This window comes from Abrus precatorius, unplaced genomic scaffold (genome assembly GCF_003935025.1).
Source record: "Abrus precatorius isolate BTA unplaced genomic scaffold, Abrus_2018 Scaffold7, whole genome shotgun sequence".
NCBI lineage: Eukaryota > Viridiplantae > Streptophyta > Magnoliopsida > Fabales > Fabaceae > Abrus > Abrus precatorius.
This window is the reverse complement of record NW_020874417.1, coordinates 18,776,594-18,799,110: the sequence shown is the minus strand read 5'-3', so window position 1 is coordinate 18,799,110 and position 22,517 is coordinate 18,776,594. Positions and strand designations below refer to the sequence as shown.

General features: G+C 34.3%; 1 protein-coding gene and 1 non-coding gene across 2 annotated transcripts; one reads left to right on the top strand and one right to left on the bottom strand.

Moving 5' to 3' along the window:
- Nucleotides 1–3,374: 3,374 nt before the first annotated feature.
- Nucleotides 3,375–5,892, bottom strand: LOC113871590 (transcription factor ORG2-like). Its single transcript, XM_027508681.1, has 3 exons — nt 5,599–5,892; nt 3,586–3,945; nt 3,375–3,473 (listed from the first exon to the last, which is right to left on the bottom strand). The coding sequence occupies exons 1-3, from the start codon at nt 5,890–5,892 to the stop codon at nt 3,375–3,377; spliced, it is 753 nt and encodes a 250-aa protein (XP_027364482.1).
- Nucleotides 5,893–20,606: 14,714 nt separating this feature from the next.
- Nucleotides 20,607–20,713, top strand: LOC113874006. The gene has a single exon (XR_003506068.1). It is a non-coding gene; the product is annotated as a small nucleolar RNA R71 (small nucleolar RNA).
- The last annotated feature ends 1,804 nt before the right edge of the window (nt 20,714–22,517 follow it).

Genomic DNA, 22,517 nt, shown 5'->3' with positions numbered 1-22,517 from the left:
AAAGCTCTGTACCTTAAGTTCTCAAATTCTATTAATAGTGCAGAAATTTTCGCCCATAGTAACTACTATGGTTTCATAGTGATAACATGCAGTGCTTCATAGTAGTTACTATCGCTCCATAGTGGCCACGCGCAAGTCCTGTGATTTGGGCCTCTCTGGAGTTATCACTTTAGTGTCATAGTGATAATGCGCAGTGCTCCATAGTAGTTACTCTCACCCTATAGTAGCCACGTGCAAGTCTTGTGCTTTTGGCCTCTTTGAAGTATTCACTTTAGTATCAGAGTGATAACTTTGGCTGCTCCAGAGTGTCTACTATGATTCTAAAGTAAGCACGTGCAACAATTCTTCAAAATGGGTCTCTGTAGTTGTTACTATGGGTTCATAGTGATCACTTTAGTCTGCCCTTCTGAACTTAGCTTGCTGTAGTGTTCACTGTGGGATCCAAAGTGATCACTTTCATCTCAAACTTTCTCAAATGCTAAGAATCCATGGAAAAAAGTCTAGAAATTCTTGTACAATTATTCAAATGATCAAAATTGCAAACTATATCTATGTAAATCAATGTAAATTAACCAAAAATTAAGAATCCTATGTATTTGACCAAAATGATATTTTTATGTTATTTACACTTCCTAAGTTTACTTTTTCTATTAAGAAACATCAAAATGACAAGTAAAAATCCAATAAAATGTGGATTCATCAATGAAGTGTATGAATACGTATGGATAAATATGCGATTATAAGAGTATATATATGTGTGTGTGTGTGTGTGTGTGCTAAGAATGTTGGACTGTGGCTGGTTTGAGTGATAAAATTTGGCTAAGTGTCTGGTGCAGGGTATTCTTGCTGCAGCGAGAGATGTCTCGTTGTAGCTAGAGGGTCCTAGGAGGAAAACATGAAGTTGTCGCCTTCTCGCTGTAGCGAGAGAGCGATAGTTTGGGGTGCACTTTTGGGTGCAATCTCGTTGTAGCGAGAGGGTCTCGCTATAGCGAGAGAGCGATAGTTTGGGGTGCATTTCTGGGTGTAGTCTCGCTGTAGCGAGATTCTGCAGAAACCAGATTGGAGTTTCTTATGAGATTTTTGTTGTAGCGAGATAGGCTATTTTTGCAATGAGGGGACCTCGTTGTAGCTAGAGTGTCACGACCAGAGGAGTATTTGAGGGGTTAGGGTCTCAGGGAAATCATTTCCACTTCTCCCTTCAAACACTCTCTCATTTCCCTCGATCCCCAAGCTATTTTTGCCTATTAAACTATCTCCAAAGCCTTTTAGGTACAAGATTGAAGGTTGGAAGCACGTTTGGAGCTTTGGAGGTGAGTTTCCATGGTTAGGGTTTATGGTTTCTCATCCCCATTCGCTGTTTTCTCGATTTTCCTTAGTTCTCATGGCTTTCTTCAATGTATTTAGGACGAAATTCGTGTGAAGAGTGTCTCCTTGGTTAAGTTTGTGCGTGGGTCTTCAACTTGAGGGAAGGGGGAACTTTACCCTATCTCATTTTGTTAATTTTGCTAGGTGTGACCATGTGATTGAAATAGGAGGTCGAAATATGTATGTTTCAATAGCAATTCCATGTTAGATATGATAAAATAAACATTGAATGATGATTGTTGTTGGGTTGTCATGCCCTTGATTGATAGATGTGGATTATGTTGAAGGTTGTGTGCATAGAATTGTTGTGCATTAAATATAACACGAATAAATGTGGCATTTGTGCCGTGTACTGTGAATGAATATGGAAATATGTGCCATGTAATATGAATGAGGGCCTGTGCGCCGTGTGCAAACATGAATGTCGTATGCAATTGAAAATGTGTGTGAATGGGGCATGTTAAATGCCATTGTAATGATGCTATGAATGGTTCAGTGATACACTAGAGGTGTGGAAGATGGAGACGGTAGAAATACCTTGGGGAAGGGAGAGTGGTGGTGACACCAATAGTGAGCGTGGGTGCACCACGGGCCACACACTCTCCTCTTGACTAGACCTTTGACCACTACCTTTGTTGAGCGACTTGTGACCATGCACGTGGTATCCGTAATGTAAGGGTAACTATATTTGACTCTAATGTTTAAATTTTTGGGTTGTAATTAAGTTTAAAGTATTTGCTTTTGTTAGGTGATATTAGTTGTTATTTTTAATCAATATCAGACATTTATTATATAGATTCACTTTACTCTAAATCTAGACCCATATGCCGAACTTTTTTAATAAGATCTAATTTAACTTCATATATATGGATTTAATTTATTGTAATATGTTTATCAAGTTTCTTTCATTGATTGTTTTTTCTTTTTTTCTCTTACACAAAGTGTCTCAAGAAAATGACTAGTAATGACTATGTATATTATATGTGTTACTTGATTGGAGATACCTTGCAACATGGACAAACTACCATCCAGTTAATGTAGGAAGTTCTTTTCCTTTTGAACTTAATAATTTTGTTTTTACTTAAAATCTAACATTTTTTAATTACTAATTAATTTATACATTTGTAAATGTCCAGTATATTTTGAAGTTTTAGTTACCTAAGACTTTAGAGGGAGTGGTCTGCATATCCATACCATAGTTCTTTGAAGGATAAATTAAGTACTATTGATTATTCGACATATTCATATAAGAACATTCTATATTCTTTTACATTTGTATTTTTTGCAATTATGAGATACTAAAGAATAAATTATTAAATTTACTTCTCTAAATATAATAAAAGATTCATTTTTTCTTTCTTTTGTATAGTTTTAGATTTTTGGGAGAGAAAATATTAATTCTTTCAATGTTATTATATTCATTATATTTATCAATTATATCAAATTTTGACCAAATTTTAAAAATCAGACAAGACTATATTGAGAATGATTCATGTAACAATAACTCTGTGGAGTATAATTTGGAAAACAATTCAATATGACAACTATTCTCAGAAGTACACTTTATAAAATGTTTTCACATACTAACTGCCTTCTGATTTGACTTTTGATGTTAATATCTTATCAATCAATTTTATAGTATACTTTATATAAGTGGTTGCCACAAGAAATTACTCTCTTCTGAGAGCAGTTATAGAATTGGTCTTTGAATTGTGATGTATTTAGATAGTGCTTCTGATTAAACAATTCTAACCGCTCTCTACCCTCAAATCTAATTTCTAACATAGTAAAAATATGTGATTTTAGATACTTTGATAGATTTTGGCCGTCACTGCTCTCTTTTTACTAGCTTTAATGACCAAACCACATGTTGTGGTCATGCATATGTTGTTTCCTAGCTTGCAAAATATCTAGAATCCATGCTTCAAAAACATGCACAAAGTTTTGGCAAAAGATCCCTTATCCGAACCATGAACATAAAAAACCATCTCATAATTAGACGCAGAATACTAATTTCGTTTGACTAGGAAATTCCCATTTTTGCTCCCAATTATAGATAAAAGCTTCTCACTTAGAATCTCGGATTCTAATCTCTGAAATTTATTAACCTGCATGCAATAAACACTTTTAGTTAGTCCACGAATTTACAATGGACTCTCTCTAACTCTCCATTAATTTGGTACCAAAAGCAATAATAATTGGAATGATTATAAAACACACCTGGAAATGCAAGTTATAGAAGACCCTTCCACCATACGTCTCATAGGAAGAAACATTTAGCAGTAAAAGGCCATCATTTTCTAAACACAGCAAGATCTCAGATAGTGGAATCTTGCTGACCATGCGAGAAGAAATCTGAATTGCAGCCTCATTATCACTGAGCCTACTTGTCGAAACCACAAAACCAGAGTTGTGATTAGCAATCTTCCTTCCGGATTCTTTGCTGACCATAGCATCACCTTGACGAGAAATTTTCGACAAAGTTTCTTCTTTTTTCTTATTTAGTCCTTCCACTTGCTGCTGTAACTCTGGTATGTATTTTAGGACTCGCGAAATTGTTGCCGGAATGCTCAATTTCTTCTGCGACAATAACATGGAAAATGTATATATCTTAGTTTAGCTTGTTTGAAAGCATCCCATGAGGAAATAAAAATATCCGGAATATTGTTAGATTATTTGAAAATATCAAGTAATATTCAAAATAATATCCAAAAGTATTTTAGAGCACCTTAGATTATATTTTAGTTAATTTTTTAATTTCTTTGTTTATATATGCGTGTGAAGTGAGAGGAACAAATTAACTTTAATGATTAAGTTTTATCATAAATAGTCAAAATTAAAACATATAAGTTATATAAATTTTTTAAAAAATCGTGTTATCTTTTTAAGTGAATGTATATATCAATGAAAATCAACAATTAACGTAGATGTCTCATTTATATTAATGATAAACTTTAATGTAAAATGAGCTGGTAGTAATTAACATGTCCACTGGCGCAGTAGTTTCATCCCATTTAAATTACTGATCAAATAAAAGTTTATTGGAGGAGTGAATTAATTTAAAATTATAGCACGTTGCGGTTTGCAATTTTGTGGAAGTGTTAATTAATGCTCTTGAAAACACAGAGGCTTTGGTTATAAAAAATATTTATGGGTTTTGTTAATTTTAATCTTGAGTTTCACCTAAATCGTAGCAAAAAATTTTTAAAAAATTATTCATAAAAGTGTAATAAATATTTTAATTTTTTTAATATATTATATACTTTATTAAATGCTTTAAATTACTACAGAAAGTATTAAATTTATTGAACCCTTTTGTAATTTATAAACAAGAAAAAATTTATTTTCAATGAAAAATATGTATTTAACTTCTTACGTGTGGCTTTAAAGATATACTTAAAAAATAGTAAATTTTGTGATAACTTAAAAAATTTTAGAGTACCGTACACATGAAAAATTTTAACTAATAATATTTAGATACATGTTTAAATAATAAATTATTATATTTGCTATATTTAAATAAGTTGAAGAGTAATTATGATGCAATTAAAATTAAATATATTAAAATTTAAAAATAAAATAATAATATTATATTAATATATTTTATATTTTTAATTCTATTATTATTAATATTTAATTATTTAATTATTATATTAATATATTATATTATAATAAATAGAAATTGTTTAAATATAAATTATATTTTTTTCAAAATTAAGAATTTATAAAAAAATGATAAAAAATAAAATAAAATATTTAATATACAATATATATATATATAATTAGAATTATATAGTAAATAATATAAATAATATAATTTTAAATAAGTTATATAATAATATTTTTAAACTTTTCATATGTTTCTTTTTTATTGCTGTAATTTTTTTTATACAGTATCCATAAAAAAAATTTAGAATACCGTACCATACTCCTTAAAAAATTATTTTTAATAAAACTTTACCATTATTTACTGTTAAACTTAGTTATCAACATATTACAAAGTTTTATTTCAGAAGCTGAACAAAAAGAAAGCCTCCAAAAAAGTAGTCCTGTTTACCTTTCAAATTTTAATTATGTCCTTGAATTACTTAGACAAATAAGCACCCCATGCTAATTAAACTATGGATTTCCATTGCCAATGTCTTGAATTGTTGCTCATAAAATTTTTCACTTCGTAATAACCAAACAAGGCCAAACGTTATATATAGAGAGTGAGAGAGAAGGGTTATGTACCATTTGATCTGCCACCGGAAGAAGTGAACGAAGTGAAGAATACAAGGCGTTGATCTTCTTGCGCCGATCACGTTCACTAGCATTGTGGTTAAGCTTTTTGACCATGGTAAGATCGCAGCTTATGGCAGGTGAGGGAGTAGATGTTTCTACCTGTGGCGAAAATGAAGACAAGTGATGGTGATATAGTTCTGAGGCTTGAGTAGTGTCTTCGAACAAATAGTTCTGTCTGTGGCTTATGGGCTCCTCAAAGGGCCACCCAATGGTTGAGAACATAGGAGGGGATAATGCTAGCATAATGAGGATTAGGTGGAAGTAGTTAATGAAATGATCATGACTTAAAGATATATATATATATATAACTTCATCCTTTATGTAACTAGAATGTGTCCTTTTCCCTTCCATTATTATATACTCTCGAAACCATGAATCTTTCTTGCGAGACATTAGATGACGTAATACCACAGAATGCACCAGGCTATGATCGATATATTTTGTGTAATAAGGTCATTAAATTATTGTGGCACCGGAGAACTAGCTTGGTGGCATGTCTTTAATGTGTTAGTGTGTGCAAAAGTGAGGGTGACGAGGATATAGCACGTGGATGCAAACTGAAACGCATGCCCTTTGTTTTATTAATTTTGCTATTGAACTGTTGACCGTTAAATATGTTCCACACTTCTAGACTTTCTGGGGGCGCCAGGTTAATCAGCATTTTTAAAAATCTACAATAACATTTGCATAATTATTATTGTTTCTAAATATAAGGGAAATATTTTATAATATATCTTTTAATTGTTCAAAAAAAAATTTATTTTCAAAAATATTTGAACTGACTCTTTTTTCTATGAACCAGGCTAAGCCGTTTCATGCACATCTATCAATTGCTTGGGTTTCGCTTACTTTCTCCAATGTCCTAACATTTATTTTTCTTCAACCATGAATTTTAATCACTGCGTCAAAAAAAGTAAAACCATAACAGTTTGTGTAATAAAAATGAGCGGTTTCATGTATTATCTTTCTATCCATTATCAAACGAGAGGAGCCAAATGACATTACTTTTCAATCGTTATTTTTTTATGTGCAAAAGAGTTAATAAATGTTGAATGGCAGACCAAGTGAAGCAATGGGAAAAGACTTCGAAATGCATGTGCCGATGCATGGCATACACAAGCCTTTAGTGTGACGATCTCCGGTTTATCCGCTTTTTTAAATTAAGGCTGGGTTGAGTAAGAATGACAAATTCTGATGCATGACACAGTAGCGTATCTATAATCTATAATAAAAATAATAATAATACAGCCAAATGAAAACTTGTAAGAGACATTTTTAACGTTACAGTAAACAAAGCATTAGAAGCAACTTTGCGTTACTTTAGAGAAACATGTTTAAATTGCTTTAACAAACACTGTTACGTAAAGGGGGTACACTTGGAGAATTATTCTTAATTGTTTTTTAAGTTTCATTTAGCTAGCGCTTTTTATAACTACTTGATAGCAATTATCAAATCGCTACCAAAATAATAAAGTTTTTTTTTTTTAAGAATTTTGAAATACAGAATTCAACATAAATCGATTCACAGAAACATATATTTAATTAAATTCAATTTTAGAATTTAAAAAATGCAAGTAAAATTTAAGAATTTTGTAAACTTCAAATTAATTGAATTAAAATAAATCAAAGAATATAATATGAATTATATATCAATCCACAAATTTACATATGCATGCAATTTTGGTTATAATAATATTTCAAGATTTTTATGAGTTTGAACAATTATCACATCTAATTATTAATTCAATCGAATAACTTAATTGATACAATATTGGAGAACTAACAAGCAAGTGTACTAGGTAGTTGTAGCAAGTAATAAAATTTAAAAATCAATGTGAGTCCTAAGTATCGTCCTCAGGGATTAGGTCTATGAATTACCACTTCACAAATCAATAACTAGTTGAGCCAAATGAATATTGAAGATGTTTTGAACCATTTGAGAACAAAAACAATAAAGTGCAGAAATCTAAAAAATACAGCAAAACAGAATACGAATTTTGTATTAAAATGCTATATGAAAAATAGTTAGAAATCACTTCAACAGATTTTCTATTGCAATGTAATAATGTTCTGGACTCTTAAGAATTTTAATTGATTGATAATCAATTTCACTTCTTTAACCAAAGGACAATTCCTTGCCTCATTGATCCTAATATCTAATTAAACCTCCCTAATTCCTTAGGTGAAATTCAACCAAATATTGCATTAAGTTCTAGAAATTATAGGATTACTAGATTATGATACTTATTCCTAAGATCTCAATAACCTAAGCATATAATTCAGATCTAAGAAATAAACTCAATTTCCATTGATGAAGATTCCTCTAAATTCAATTGAATGAAGGATTAGTTCACAACTGCATTAAGAACAGAATCACATACTCAATTCAATTAAAACCTCAAGGTCCACATCCAAAATTACATCACAATATCAAATTTGGATCCATCGATCCCTAACAAAAAGAAATCAGAACATGCTCCTAAAAGAAAAAGAGAGAGAAAGAGTAGAAGAAGAGGAGCTGCAGAATTTCTTCATAAATCCAATCCCCAGCCTGATTCCTCAAGGTCCAGAGCTTGGAAGTCACCCCCAATCTCCCTCGCTAACTCTCCTAAGGTGTGGAAATGAAAAGGAAACAAAAAATGGCAAAAGACTCCCTTTCCTAAGTTCCTAATTCCTATTTATAGAGTTCCTTTAATTCTTCGACTTACTCCTTGAAATTCTGATAGTTAGTTGTCCCTAGGTGTTCTGGAATCTTCTAAAAGTTATACAAAAGCTCCAAACGTCTAGAATTGGAAGGAAGAAGAAGTTATGAAAATTGCAAAATTCTGTGCCAAAATGCGCAGTGGCTGGAGTGAAGGCACACGGTTGCGCGCCTTGGCTGTAAGTGCTATGAGTTGCAACGCGCTATTGCGTGCCAAGGCTTCAAGTGATGTGCGTTTCAACGCACAACACCTCAATGAACGCTTCTTTCATGTGCTCAGCTCTGCGTTTCTACGCCATCTGCTATGCGTTTCCATGCTCTATTACGCGCCAAAGCGCCAAGTGATGTGCGTTTCAACACAATGACAGTTATCCAATTTCAGTTGCTGGAGTGTTAACGCGCATCACTTAGAGTGGCCATACAGACCCAATGCTGTATTTTGTTTTTTCCACGTTCAAACGCCAATCACTTGGAGTTGTAACGCCCAGCTCTTAGGATTTCTTCAAGCTTGATTCTTTGACTATTCTTCAATTTCAGCTGCTAATCCTTCCTTTAAGCACTTTCAACAACTTTCTATCTTTTTGCATGAACTCCTACAAAAATCTAAACATTTTTTAATATTTTAACAAAACAACAATTTATACTAATTATATTATTTTTGTGATCTTTTCAAGTTTATTTTAGAACTATTTTCCTAATTATTAACCAAAAACTATGCTAAAAATATGGTAAAATATGGATTTATCATTAATTAAACCAGATAACGAATTAAATCAAATTATCATCTAACTTAATTTGTAATTAATTATCAAATCAAAATATCGATCGAATCCTTATTTAAATTCTAACCTATAGAAAAGTTAATCATGATCATTAATTGTAAATTTCAGATTGGAGAAGATGAGAACAAACTTGGAGCACTTGGTACAAAACTCAAACTGGTTTTACATTATCTGGATTTCTTGGATTAAACAAGAGGTTTAACTCTATTGAAACACTAAACACTAAACACTAAACACTAAATGATGAATCCATATTTTACTAATATTTTAGCCTAATTCTAACATTTTGATAAGAAAAATATACGAAGAAAGCAGAAAAACTCAGAAAAAGAGAATGAAGTAAAGTTTTCTTTAAAATGATAGTTATCTTAGCAATTGTGGAATTTTTGCTCAGGAATTAAGTTTTTAATCTTGTTATTGAAGGAATAATTTGAGCAAGGTTCATGAAAATGGAGGCTTGATGACAAGGAAGAGGAAAGAAGCAAATCTGGACTCCAAAAACACAAGAACAAGAAAATGTAGATTGGGCGTGATCACTATTGTCAGTGAAAGTGATCACTCCAGAGTACAAAGTAGAAGAAAGCCTGGGCGTCATCACTCTTGTCGTCGAAAGTGAGCGTTCCAGAGAGGCAAAATATTAGGAAAGCTCTGCGTAACCACTATTGTCGTCGAAAGTGATCGTTCCAGAGAGCCTTCATCTTGGCGAGTTACGCGTAGTCACTTTTATTCATAAGAGTGATCACGCGCAACTACTTGAGGTCTGCGTTGACACTTTTATCAGCAAGAGTCATAGTTCTAGAGAGCTCTCAATATCAGGAAAGTTGCGCGTGACCACTTTTTCTCATAAAAGTGTTAACGCGCAACCATAAACCTTCTGCGTAGTTACTATTTCTCATAAAAGTGATAATGCGCAAATCTGGGAATTTCTATAAATATCAGAAACGCTCAGATTTTGGAGGATTTCCGTTCAGCTCAGTTTTATTTTCCGTTTTTCTGTTAGATTGTTGTTGAGAGAGATTGAGAGAGAAGATTGGGGTCAAGTCTTGAAGCTTCCACAAAGAGGAATCGGATTGGAGCTTCCGGCCATGGCTTCTTGGAGTTTTTCTTCTTCTTCTTCTTCTTTTTCTTTCTCTTCTCCCATGTCTGAGTAGTTTTCTTCTAGTTAGGAGTTTATGGAACTTGAATTGATGTATTGATTTGATTCTTGCTTCTGAATTTTGAGTTCTTGGATTAATTGAATTGTGAATTCTGCTTTTCTTGTAATTTATAAATGGAAATTCGTATAGTTCATCAAAGAGGAACATTTACCAATGGAAGTTGGATTTGATTCTCTGATCTGATTTTGCAATCAAAATTTAGGAATTTCTTAGGGATAAGGAGACCTAATTCTGCAGTGCTAAGGGATTGAAAGGTTCTAAGTCTTAATGCAACTTGAAATTGAACTTCACCTAAGGAATTAGGGTGGTTTAGTTGCTTGTTAGGGTCAATGAGTTAAGGGATTAACCTTTGGCTATTGAAATGCGAAACTAATTGTTAATTAACCAAGTTCTTGAATTTTCAGAAGCATAATTGAATTAATATTGACATTCTTATGAAGTAAATTCTACTACCTTTCAATCCATTTCTAATCTCACATTGCATTCATTGATCTGTTTTCTGCACGTTTTCTTTACTCTTAATTGTTTTGGTTTATTGCTTTTGTATGTTACAACTCTCCTCCAAAATTTGTATGGCTCAAATGGTTACAAATTTGTGAATTGATACTTGAAATCTAAATTCCCTATGGAGACGATATCCTGATCTTAAAAATTATTCATTACTTGCTGCAATACTAGTGCACTTGCTAGTGTTTAGATTGCTAATAACACTAAACAAGTATTCTGAGAGAAGTTTTAGAGTTAAATATGAAAATTCAAAAATAACACACTAATTCAAAGTCTCATTAGCCTATTTATATGTTCTGATAAAAGTAAACTAAATAGCCTAAATTTAAGCCATAATTGTAACTAAAAGTCCAAATACAAATGTTCAATTACAAGGGTCTAAATGTAATCTTGCACACAAAATTCAGCATATTTTCCTCAACTTAAAAAAATTGAAAATAAATCCAAATATAGCGATCCATATATGTATTTTAAAGTTTTAAATGTGTAGAATCCAATGATACTAGAATCAACCAAAAACAATATATGTAGAAAAAGTTATGGCCAAAAGAGTAGGCAAAGGTCAGAATAACTAAAAATATGAAATTAAAACATTTATGTCACAAGTCCAATTTATTTCAATTACTAAGAAATGGTAAAAAAGAACCTGAAAATAAAGCATATAAAAGTGTTTTAGAGTCAAAATATAACTATAAATGTGAATATAAAGTATGTGTTATCATTACTCTCTAATGTACTTCTTTCAAACCTCAAATTTGAAATTTGAAATTTACTTTCTTATGAGTTTTTCATTATTACAAACCAAAATTAATTCATTGTTACGTTTAACTCAAGTTTGTGTGTCTAAAGTTTAAAATTTCTTCTTTTGTAAATTTTCACTATGTCAAAATTGAGTTTTTGGAATGCAAACTCAGATAGCGGTTGGTAAAAACCATTTTGTATAAAACAGTAAGAGAGCAGTTAGCGTCAAACTGCTCTCCAATGTACCCTTCTAAGAGCGGTTCATCTGGAACCGTTCTATATTATACAGTTTTGAGAGCAGTTTGAAATGAGCTATTCTCTAATCTATACTGATAAGAGTGGTTCATTTGGAACCAGTCTCTAAAGTTAACTTGGAGAGCGATTATTAGAGAGCGATTGACACATAAAACTGCTTTTATATGTATAGATTAGAGAGCAGTTATTTTTAACTGTTTCAAAATTAAACCCTAACCCGAAACGGAACTACTCTTATATGTATAGATTAGAGAAAATTTATTTTTAACTGTTTCAAAATTAAACCCTAACCCCAAAACTGGTCATCCTTATCCTTTCACCCACACTGTATTCCAAATTTCTCTCTATTCACTGTGTTCTTAGACGTATTTCCACCACCATTTGCACTCCTAAGGTATATTCATCATCGTCTCTCACCATCATTTGCACTGTTAACATTGCATTTACACTCCCAAGGTATATTCATCATCGTGTGTCCTCACTCACACACTTCCCAAGAACTTCCTAGAAGGTCACCCATCCCATAGTTTCCCCAAGCTAAACATGCTTAACTTTGAAATTTTTATGTGATAGGCCACCAAAAAGTAAATGCATTTTGTTGGTATAGATAGTCCTAATCAATTCATTTAAGCTATCCTCAACTGCATACACAATCTCTGGATCCCTCTCATTTTGGTGTAAGTTCGATTCATTCATGTGTCCCTTACCACTGGAAGCCTACCAGGAGTCACTCATTGTCTGTGCTACAATGCACCGGCAATCACTCCCCGCTTTTGCATAGTACTTGGGTGTCACATGCCCACCAGCTTCCGCTTGGTTTGTCCTCGAACCACACCGTACTGGGAGAGAGGCTTGCTCTGATATCAAATTTGTAACACCTTAAATTTAATTTCAAATATCAAATTTTAGAAAATGGGAGAAAATAAAATTCCATTCAAAAATAGTCTTTCCTATACATAGTTCATTAAAATATTCAAAATAAGGATAAATTACTACTTGCATCAAATCATTGCTATAGGATTAATTCAATTACATCAGAGTTCAAATAAATTTCTAATCCTCTAGCAGTTTCATCCATCCCTTCATTGAGCTCGGTGCTTGTTGTTACAATTCTAAACACTAGCAAGTGCACTAGGAATTGCAGCAAGTAATGAGTAATTTTTAAGATCAGAATATCGTCTCCACAGGAAATTAGGCAATCAATTATCACTTCACAGAACAATCACCATTTGAGCCATACGAATTTGGAAGATTTGTAACATTCAGAAGTCAAGAACAATCACAATTAAAAGCTAAGAAACTTGTAGTAAAAACAGATTATGAAAGTTGTGATGAATTGAGATAGGAATGAAGAATAGTTAGGAATTTACTTCACAAGAATGTCAATATTGGTTTAATTATGCCTCTGAACATTCAAGAACTTGGTTAATTGACAATCAGTTTCACATATTAATAGCCAAAGGTTAATCCCTTAACTCAATGACCCTAACAAGCAACTAAACCACCCTAATCCCTTAGGTGAAGTTCAATTTCAAGTTGCATTAAGACTTAGAACCTTAGGATTGCAGAATTAGGTTTCCTTATCCCTAAGAAATTCCCAATTCTGATTGCTAACTCAGATCAAAGAAGCAAATCCAACTTCCATTGGTAAATGTTCCTCTTTGATTAACCACACGAATTTCCATTCACAGATTGCAATAATAGCAGAATTAACAATTCAATTAATCCAAGAACTCAAAATTCAAAAGCAAAAGTCAAATCAATACATCAATTCAAATTCTATAAACTCCTAAATATGGAGAATTAAGCAAACATTGTAACTGAGAAAGAGAAAGAAGGAGAAGAAGAGAAGAATTGCAGAGAAGCCATCTCCACAAGCTCCAATCCAATGCCTCTTCTTGGAGCTTCGAAATTCGACTCCAATCCTCTCTCTCAACGAGAATCTAACAAAAAAAAATAGAAAATGAACAAAAGACCTCGAGTTCTGAGCTTAAAACATGTATTTATAGAATTCTCGACTCTAGGCGTTGTCACTTTGTTTCATAAGAGTGACCACGCAAAGGCTCATGTAGTTTCTGGAAGACTGGAACATTCACTTTTGTTGATAAGAGTAGCAATACAGGAGGTCGAGGAGTGCACATGATCACTTTCAAGAGCAAGAGTGCCACGCGTAACTTGCCTTGATACACTCCTTTCTGGAACATCCACTTTCACTGGTAAAAGTGGTAACGCAGAGCTCGCTGAAATTCTGCCTTCTCTGGAACACTCACTTTCGCCAGTAAGAGTGACCATGCAGAGCTCGCTGAAATTCTGCCTTCTCTAGAACATTCACTTTTATTGGCGATAGTGGTAACGCACAGCTCTGCTGAGATTGAACTTCTCTGGAACGTTCACTTTCAGTGATAATAGTGATCACGCCCACACTCAACTTCTCATTTAAGCTATGAATCACTCACTTTCACTGGCAAGAGTAACCACGCCCAGCTTAAACTCCATAAGCCATGTTTTTTTGAGTCCAGACTTGCTACTTTTCTGCTATTTCTCCATTGATCTACCAGCTTCATGGACTTTGCTCAGAATTTTCTACAAAAACACATTTCAATTATTAATTTCTACACAGAAAATTCATAAATGCTAAACTAATTATGTATTTAAAGAAATTCTTCAATCACACTATTTTTTTATGATTTTTTCTGCTTTTTCCAACACATTTTTCTTATCAAATGGATTAAAACTATAGTAAAATACTAGTAAAAATATAGATTCATTAGTGCTAATTGTCTTGGTCACCTGAAAAATAAATGTAAGGGTGAGTACTCTACACTATCCAACACACACATAAAATAGAGACTCACCTTGCACATCCACATGTATTCTAACATATTCTACTCAAGTCTAGGTAATCACAAGCAACATTTTCAAGTACTTTATTTCAGTTCATAACTGATGCACTAACAGCACCAAAACATTTCACACATATACACACGTGCACTCACTGCACATAGCCACGCTCATTGTGGCACTGTGATCACAGTTTCACACCATGGATGGTCGTCGGTTACTCCCGCATCACGGATACCACATGCGCGGTCACGAGTTGCTCGACAAAAGTAATGGTCAAAGGTCTAGTTAAGAGGAGTGTGTGTGGCCTATGGTGCACCCACACTCACTGTTGGTGTCACCACCACTCTCTCTTCCCTAAGGTATGTCTACCGTCCTTATTTTCCACATCTCCAGTGTATCACTGAACCATCCATAGCATAATTACAACGACATTTAACATGCCTCATTCACACGCATTTCAATTACACACAATATTCATATTCACACACGACATTCATTGCCAACATTTATTTATAGTGCACGCCACACAGGCCTATATTCATTCGCAACACTCGGCACATATGCCCTTATTCCATCACATAACATTTTCAACTTAATCCACATTTACATTCAACATGCCATCTACACCCATTTCTAACCATTTACGTTATTCAATTATCAATCATTGACAGGCTCACACACATTCACTCACATTCTCAATCAAAGGTGTGTCAAACCCACAATCAAACCATATTGTATTCAAACAAATAATAATTTCTATTAATCACACACTTTCTTCCCTCTATCTCAGCCACATTGCAATATTTAGCAAGATAAACGGTAAACAAAATATAATGAGATAAGGTAGAGTCCCCACTTACCTCAAATTGAAGACCCACGTATAAACAATGGTAGAAAACAATCTCCACACAAATTTCATCCCTAGAACACATAGAAAACTCCATAAGAACTCAAAGAGAACCCAAAAAATAGAGAAGAGGGACGAAAACCAAAACCCTCATCATAAAAACTCACCTCCAAGCGTTCCCAACACGAATCCAACCTTTAATCCAGCCAACGAACAACTTTCTAGGCAATTTAATAGGTAAGAATGACATGGGAATCGAGGGAAATGAGAGAGAGTTCGAAGGGAGAAGTGGGAAATGATTTTCCCCAAACCCTAACCCCTCAAATACCCCTATGGTCGCCACACTCTCACTATAGTGAGATATTATCCCCTCGCTGCAGCAACACTGTTTGGAGGGCAAGTGTACCCATCGAGAAGTAATAAAGGGTTCTTAAATTAAGTTCCTGAAATATCGTCCCACAAGGACTGATTTTCAATTACTAAGAATTTCCTAATTCAATTGTTTAAGCTTCAAAGATACAAAATTAATTGAAAATAAGAATTTATAAAATCAATTATAAAACTAAGAGCAAGGAATACAATGCACGTCTTGATTAAACTTATCGGAGACGAACCTAGGGCGTATGGGTGTTCTCATTCAATCCTTTATGTTATTTTTCTAATTAGATCTAAATCCGATGTCCTGGTAATTACTAATCATTCATACTAATATTATTAATATCCACTGGTCATACAATATTAATATTCTTTTCTCTAAATTAACATCCCCAATGGTCATGCAAGAAATCAATTTAAGAATGCTTAAGGAACCTATGAACTTGTTAATTTAATAACAATAAGAAGAGAAAGATTGATTTGGTCCACCTAATCCTTTGTCCCGTTTTACCCTATAGATCTATTAATTAATTGAGGTACGGTCGCCTGACGATATAATTAATTAAGATTAAGAAAGAAGCGCAATAGGATAAAAGCTAATCACATAGCGGAAATCAAATTCAGATTCAAACATCAAAATTCCATAAATTCATAAACCCATAGCCCTAGCTATGGACTTAGTTACTCATGCTAAAGAAAAGAACTAAAACAATCATGAATAAAGCCATAAAGAAAAGAAATAGAAAACTAGAGTGTGAGATGTGTTCCCGGTCTTCAAGTACGATCGCTCGAAGCTCCAAGTCCCGCCAAGAGTGTGCCAAAGATCCCGTGCAAGAGAGACGAGATGAGATGTATCCCAGAGCCAAAGACTAGATGTAAAAACGGTCCCCTAATGGTGCCTCCGGTCTTCCCTTTAATAGGGTTTGAAAACCCTAAAAACTCTAATTAATTGGGCTTCCCGCAGATGAGCACGTGCAAGGCCTTAAGCACGACCGTGCATGGGCTCGAAGCACCCCCGTGCTTATTGAATGGGTCTGAGCATGCTGACTGCTACGAAGCTCTAATCTTCCATCAATTTGGGCCCAAAATCTACTTGCGGCCTCTTTATACCAAACTATACAATTAATATACAAATTAGTGTAAAACCTAAATAAAATAAAGGTCAAATATGTATATATGGGCTGTAAAAGAGGGCCTAATTACAGACTTATCAACTCTCCCATACTTATTGTTTGTTTGTCCTCAAGCAAAGTGCTAGTTAAGAGAATAACATAATAACTTAAAACATAATACCACACAAGGAACCCGAGATAAAGAAGATAAAGAGAGCAATAAAAGTAATATCACTGAGCATAAGCAATCAAAAGGATTCCCAGTTAGAATCTTATATTTTCATACTTTTCACTCAAACATCAAACTAAGGTACTTTACTTTCCTCTCTCACTAAGGGACAAAATGAGATATCACTCAGTTCTCCTAAAGAAAAGTGTACTACCATAGGCTTGACTATAAACCGACTCTACACTAAATAAATTAAATGCAAGTAAAATCATGAGGTCTTTTTCAGGTTATAATGTGGCCAATGGGTTATAATAATTAAGGTGAGATAAATGAAAGAAAGGGAATATACAAAGGGGTAATAAATTATAACAATTGCAACATCCCCTAAGTTTACAAATGAAGCTCTTGGAGTTATTTTTATATTTTATATGTAAACAATATATTTACTCCTCTCTCCTTTCAATCATACATAACTCTTTTTCTTTTCTTTTTCTTTTTTTCTATTTTTTTTCTTTTTGCACATGAGAGATGTAGAGAAGAATTCATCAAACAATTCAACAACTTAATTACTCCATTCATAAACTCAAGGTCATTGAAACATTCTATAAATTTAACACAAGAGACCAAGAAAATCAATAAAGCTTAAAGTGGGCAACTAGTTGTATCTCAAACATGCTAAAGGCCAAGAATAAAAATCCTATTATGCCTCAATCATATTAAAAACATGCAATTAAAAAGAGAAGTCTTAAGTTGGTTCCAAGTCAAGTTCTAGAGCACAAAACCTAAGGAGATAATCACACAAAACAATGAGGAAAGGGGTACAATTAATTAAATTAAGATAGAAATCCCCTTTAAGGCTCAAAACTCACATCTGTGGGTTAAAGTTTAATGTAGAGCATAAAAGTAAGGAACTTACCTAATTATTAGTTTCCAAATGAAAGTATAATGCCAATAATAATCACTCAACATGCTCTTCTATCTGGAAAAATTGGGTTCCATGAGGGAAAAAGTTTTAAATTTTAAATTATCATAAAAAATAGCATAGGCACTTTACTCAATAACATGCAATAACAATCATATAATTAGGAACTACTCCCCCATACTTAAAGTGAAATATTGTCCTAAATGTTTGAAGGCAATCAAATTAAAAGCATGCAAAGAGGGCAATTGAATAAAAAGGAAAGAGGTTCCCTGATAATTCTAGGCATGATGGCTTCAGATGAGGGCGACCATGTTGAAATTTTAAGCACCCATGAGATTTAATGCACGGCCGTGTATGGGACGAGCACGGGCGTGCTTTCATATCAAAGCTCAAAAGTGTGTGTGGGAACAATCAACTCAAGTCTTGCAATCTTTCAATATGCTTATTCTTTATTATGAAAATAAAATAACAATAGAAAAATTAAAATAAACAATAAAAGAAAGAAAATTTAAATAAAATAAAATGAAAGACACAGGTTGCCTCCTGGGAGCGCTTGTTTAACGTCACGAGCCTGACGTTTCTGTTAAATCAAGGTGGAAAGAAGGCATGAGTCTCAGAGGTGACTCCCTTGATATGTGATTGTCTTCCCACTAGCTTTGCCTCCCCAACACCTATTTCATCAGAAAAATTATTCATAAGATGGAGATTAGAATAAAGAGAACAAAATTTAAGCTCTAAATCAGGAGGCTTATTAATGGATGTTTTAAGCTTTTGTCTTTTCTTCTTCTTATATTGCTTCCTCCTTGTCCTTCTTCTCGTGGTTCCATGCTTCACATGAATTGGAGGAGGAGAAACAACATTGACAGTGCTCACAAGGTGACAGGACTCTTGGCTAGAAGGGTACTTGAAAGAATTGAAAACTTGAAATACAACTTCCTCATCATCTAGTCTCAGTGTGAGCTTCCCTTCCTGTACGTCTATGATGGCCCTAGCAGTGGCCAAGAATGGTCTCCCTAATATGATGGGGACATCATCATCTTCGTCCATGTCAAGTACCACGAAGTTAGCCAGAAATATAAACTCCCCAACTTTTACAAGTATGTTCTTCATTATGCCTTTGGGGTATGTGATCGACCTATCTGCCAGCTGAAGTGACATGGAGGTCGGCTTAGGTTTATGCATTCCAAGCTTCCTGAAAACAGAATAAAGCATAAGATTAATACTTGCTCCTAAATCACATAAAGCCTTATCAATATGAGTTTTTCCAATTGTGCAAGGAATAGTAAAACTCCCTGGGTCCTTAAGCTTAGGTGGAAGCTTTTTAAGGACTATAGCTGAGCACTCCTGCGTGAGCTTCATAGTTTCATGTGCTTTCAGCTTTCTTTTATTGGTTAAAATCTCCTTTAAAAATTTGGCATATTTGGGCATTTTGGAGATAGCATCAATGAAAGGCATATTGATGTGAACTTTGCCCAATAAGTCTAAGAACTTGTGGAACTCTTCATCATAAAGAGGGTGACCTTGCAGCCACTGTGGGAAAGGTATCTTAGGCTCATAGGACCTTGGTTGAACATGAGGCTCTTCCTTCTGAACTTTTTTAGTCTCTACGTTTGAAGCACGACCTTGCTCATGGTGATGACGCCAGTGCTCTTATCATTGTCATGGACGTGCTTGTAGAAGCACGATCGTGCTTATGTTGTAGCAGGGGCGTGCTCATCAGTAAGCACGGGCGTGCTTCTCTATAAGCATGGGCGTTCATGTGCCTCTGTTCTGCGATTCTTGTAGTTTCGTCCCACTTCTAAGGGTGATGACATTGCATTGCTCCCTTGGATTAGGTTCAGGCTGAGATGGCAATGTTCCCATCACTCTCTGACTTAGAAGGTTCGTAATCTGCTCCAATTGTGCACTCATCTTAGAAGAGCTGGCTTGTATTTCATATTTAACCTTTGCAAACCTCTTATCAGTTCTCTCAATATGTTGGTCCAACTTAGATTTAACCTCTGTTATCTTCTTATCAGAGTAATGCACATATTGCATCATCTGATCTTGAAAGTTAGACTAAGATCTGGGGGCTTCTTTTCCTTCAAGTCTTGCTCCTTGATTTTGCATATGGGGAGGGCGATAAACATTTGAATTTTAGCTTCCAACGCCATTCCCCCAAGAGTTAGGAGGATTACTCCTCCACCCTGAACTGTGATTGCCCATAAAATTTGCCTCCTCTTGCTTAGATTATGGGCTTGCAAGAGCTCTTACAGGTTGGTCTTGAACCTTCATTAAAGATTCTAGTTGCTTTGTAAGGGCTGCCATTTGGTTCATTAGTGGGTTGCTACTCTCTGCTTGGTAAACTGGGGCAGTCTCTTTTCTCTTGATGTCATAAGAGTCAGCAGTGTGCCACTCAAAGCTAGAAGATGTCATCTCATCTATCAGCTTGTATGCATCATTTGGATCTTTTCTTATGAGGGGTCCTCCTGCTGCAGCATCAATTGTAGCCCTAGTAGTGATTGATAGGCCACTGTAAAAAATTTGTACTTGTCTCCACGTCGAAAAATCAGGATGAGGACATCTCCTCAAAAGCTCTCAAAATCGCTCCCATGCCTCAAATAAAGATTCAGCTTCATGCTGTTGGAAGCAACATATCTCCGTCATAAGGTTAGAGGATCTTGATGCAGGAAAGTACTTTCCCAAGAAATGTTGAGTGAGATCCTCCCAAGTTCGGATGGAATTGGCTGGGAGTGAGGAAAACCATGCATTCACCCTTTCAGATACTGAGAAGGGGAAAAGTCAGAGTCGAATAGCATCGTTGGAGACTCCATTGTACTTTATGGTGTCCATCAATTGGAGGAACTTTGTCAGATGAAGATTACGGTCTTCGTTAGGCATTCCTCCAAATTGTATTGAGTTCAGGACCATCGTTATGAGTGCTGGTTTCAACTAAAAATTGTTGGCCTCCATATTAGGTGCCGCAATGCTTCCAGGAGTGCCTCTAGCAGTGGGTGTCATGTAATCTTAAATTGATCTCCTTCCCTCTGCCATTCTTTGCTCTCTCACTTCTTTTCTTTGTCTACGTGTTGTTCTCTCAATCTCCGGATCAAATAAATAAGTTGTAGAGCACTTAGAACGAGTGAGCATACATTAAAAGAAATTGTGAAATAAAAAAAAATTAAAATAAAATAAATAAGAAAATTGTAAAAAAAAATTAAAAAAATTAACAATAAACAAAACAGAACTAAAATAAAGTAAAACACAAATTGCTCAAATCAATTAAATTTTAGATTTTCTTAATACTGAAAAAGCAATCCCCGGCAACGGCGCCAAAAACTTGTTCGGAGGGCAAGTGTACCCATCGAGAAGTAATAAAGGGTTCTTAAATTAAGTTCCCAAAATATCGTCCCACAAGGATTGATTTTCAATTACTAAGAATTTTCTAATTCAATTGTTTAAGCTTCAAAGATACGAAATTAATTAAAAACAAGAATTTATAAAATCAATTATAAAACTAAGAGCAAGGAATACAATGCACGTCTTGATTAAACTTATCGGAGAGGAACCTAGGGCGTATGAGTGTTCTCATTCAATCCTTTATGTTATTTTTCTAATTAGATCTAAATCCGATTTCCTGGTAATTACTAATCATTCATACTAATATTATTAATATCCACTGGTCATGCAATATTAATATTATTTTCTCTAAATTAACATCCCCAATGGTCATGCAAGACATCAATTTAAGAATGCTTAAGGAACTTATGAACTTGTTAATTTAATAACGATTAGAAGAGAAAGATTGGTTTGGTCCACCTAATCCTTTGTCCCGTTTTACCCTATAGATCTATTAATTAATCGAGGTACGGTCGCCTAACGATATAATTAATTAAGATTAAGAAAGAAGCGCAATAGGATAAAAGCTAATCACATAGCGGAAATCAAATTCAGATTCAAACATCAAAATTCCATAAATTCATAAACCCATAGCCCTAGCTATGGACTTAGTTACTCATGCTAAAGAAAAGAACTAAAACAATCATGAACAAAGCCATAAAGAAAGGAAATAGAAAACTAGAGTGTGAGATGTGTTCCCGGTCTTCAAGTACGATCGCTCGAAGCTCCAAGTTCCGCCAAGAGTGTGCCAAAGATCCCATGCAAGAGAGACAAGATGAGATGTATCCAATGCCAAAGACTAGATGTAAAAATAGTCCCCTAATGGTGCCTCCGGTCTTCCCTTTAATAGGGTTTGAAAACCCTAAAAATTCTAATTAATTGGACTTCCCGCAGATGAGCACAGTCGTGCAAGGCCTTAAGTACGACCGTGTATGGGCTTGAAGCACCCCCATGCTTGTTGAATGGGTTTGGGCGTTCTGACTGCTGTGAAGCTCTAATCTTGCATCAATTTAGGCCCAAAATGCACCCAAAATCTACTTGCGGCCTCTTTATACCAAACTGTACAATTAATATACAA

What these genes read in the sequence shown, in the direction of transcription:
- LOC113871590 (XM_027508681.1), bottom strand. Translation starts at nt 5,892, where the DNA reads ATGCTAGCATTATCCCCTCCTATGTTCTCAACCATTGGGTGGCCCTTT. An exon ending in TTCCGGTGGCAGATCAAATG is followed by an intron (nt 3,946 to 5,598) that starts GTACATAACCCT and finishes TTATTGTCGCAG; the next exon opens with AAGAAATTGAGCATTCCGGC. An exon ending in TCTATAACTTGCATTTCCAG is followed by an intron (nt 3,474 to 3,585) that starts GTGTGTTTTATA and finishes TATTGCATGCAG; the next exon opens with GTTAATAAATTTCAGAGATT.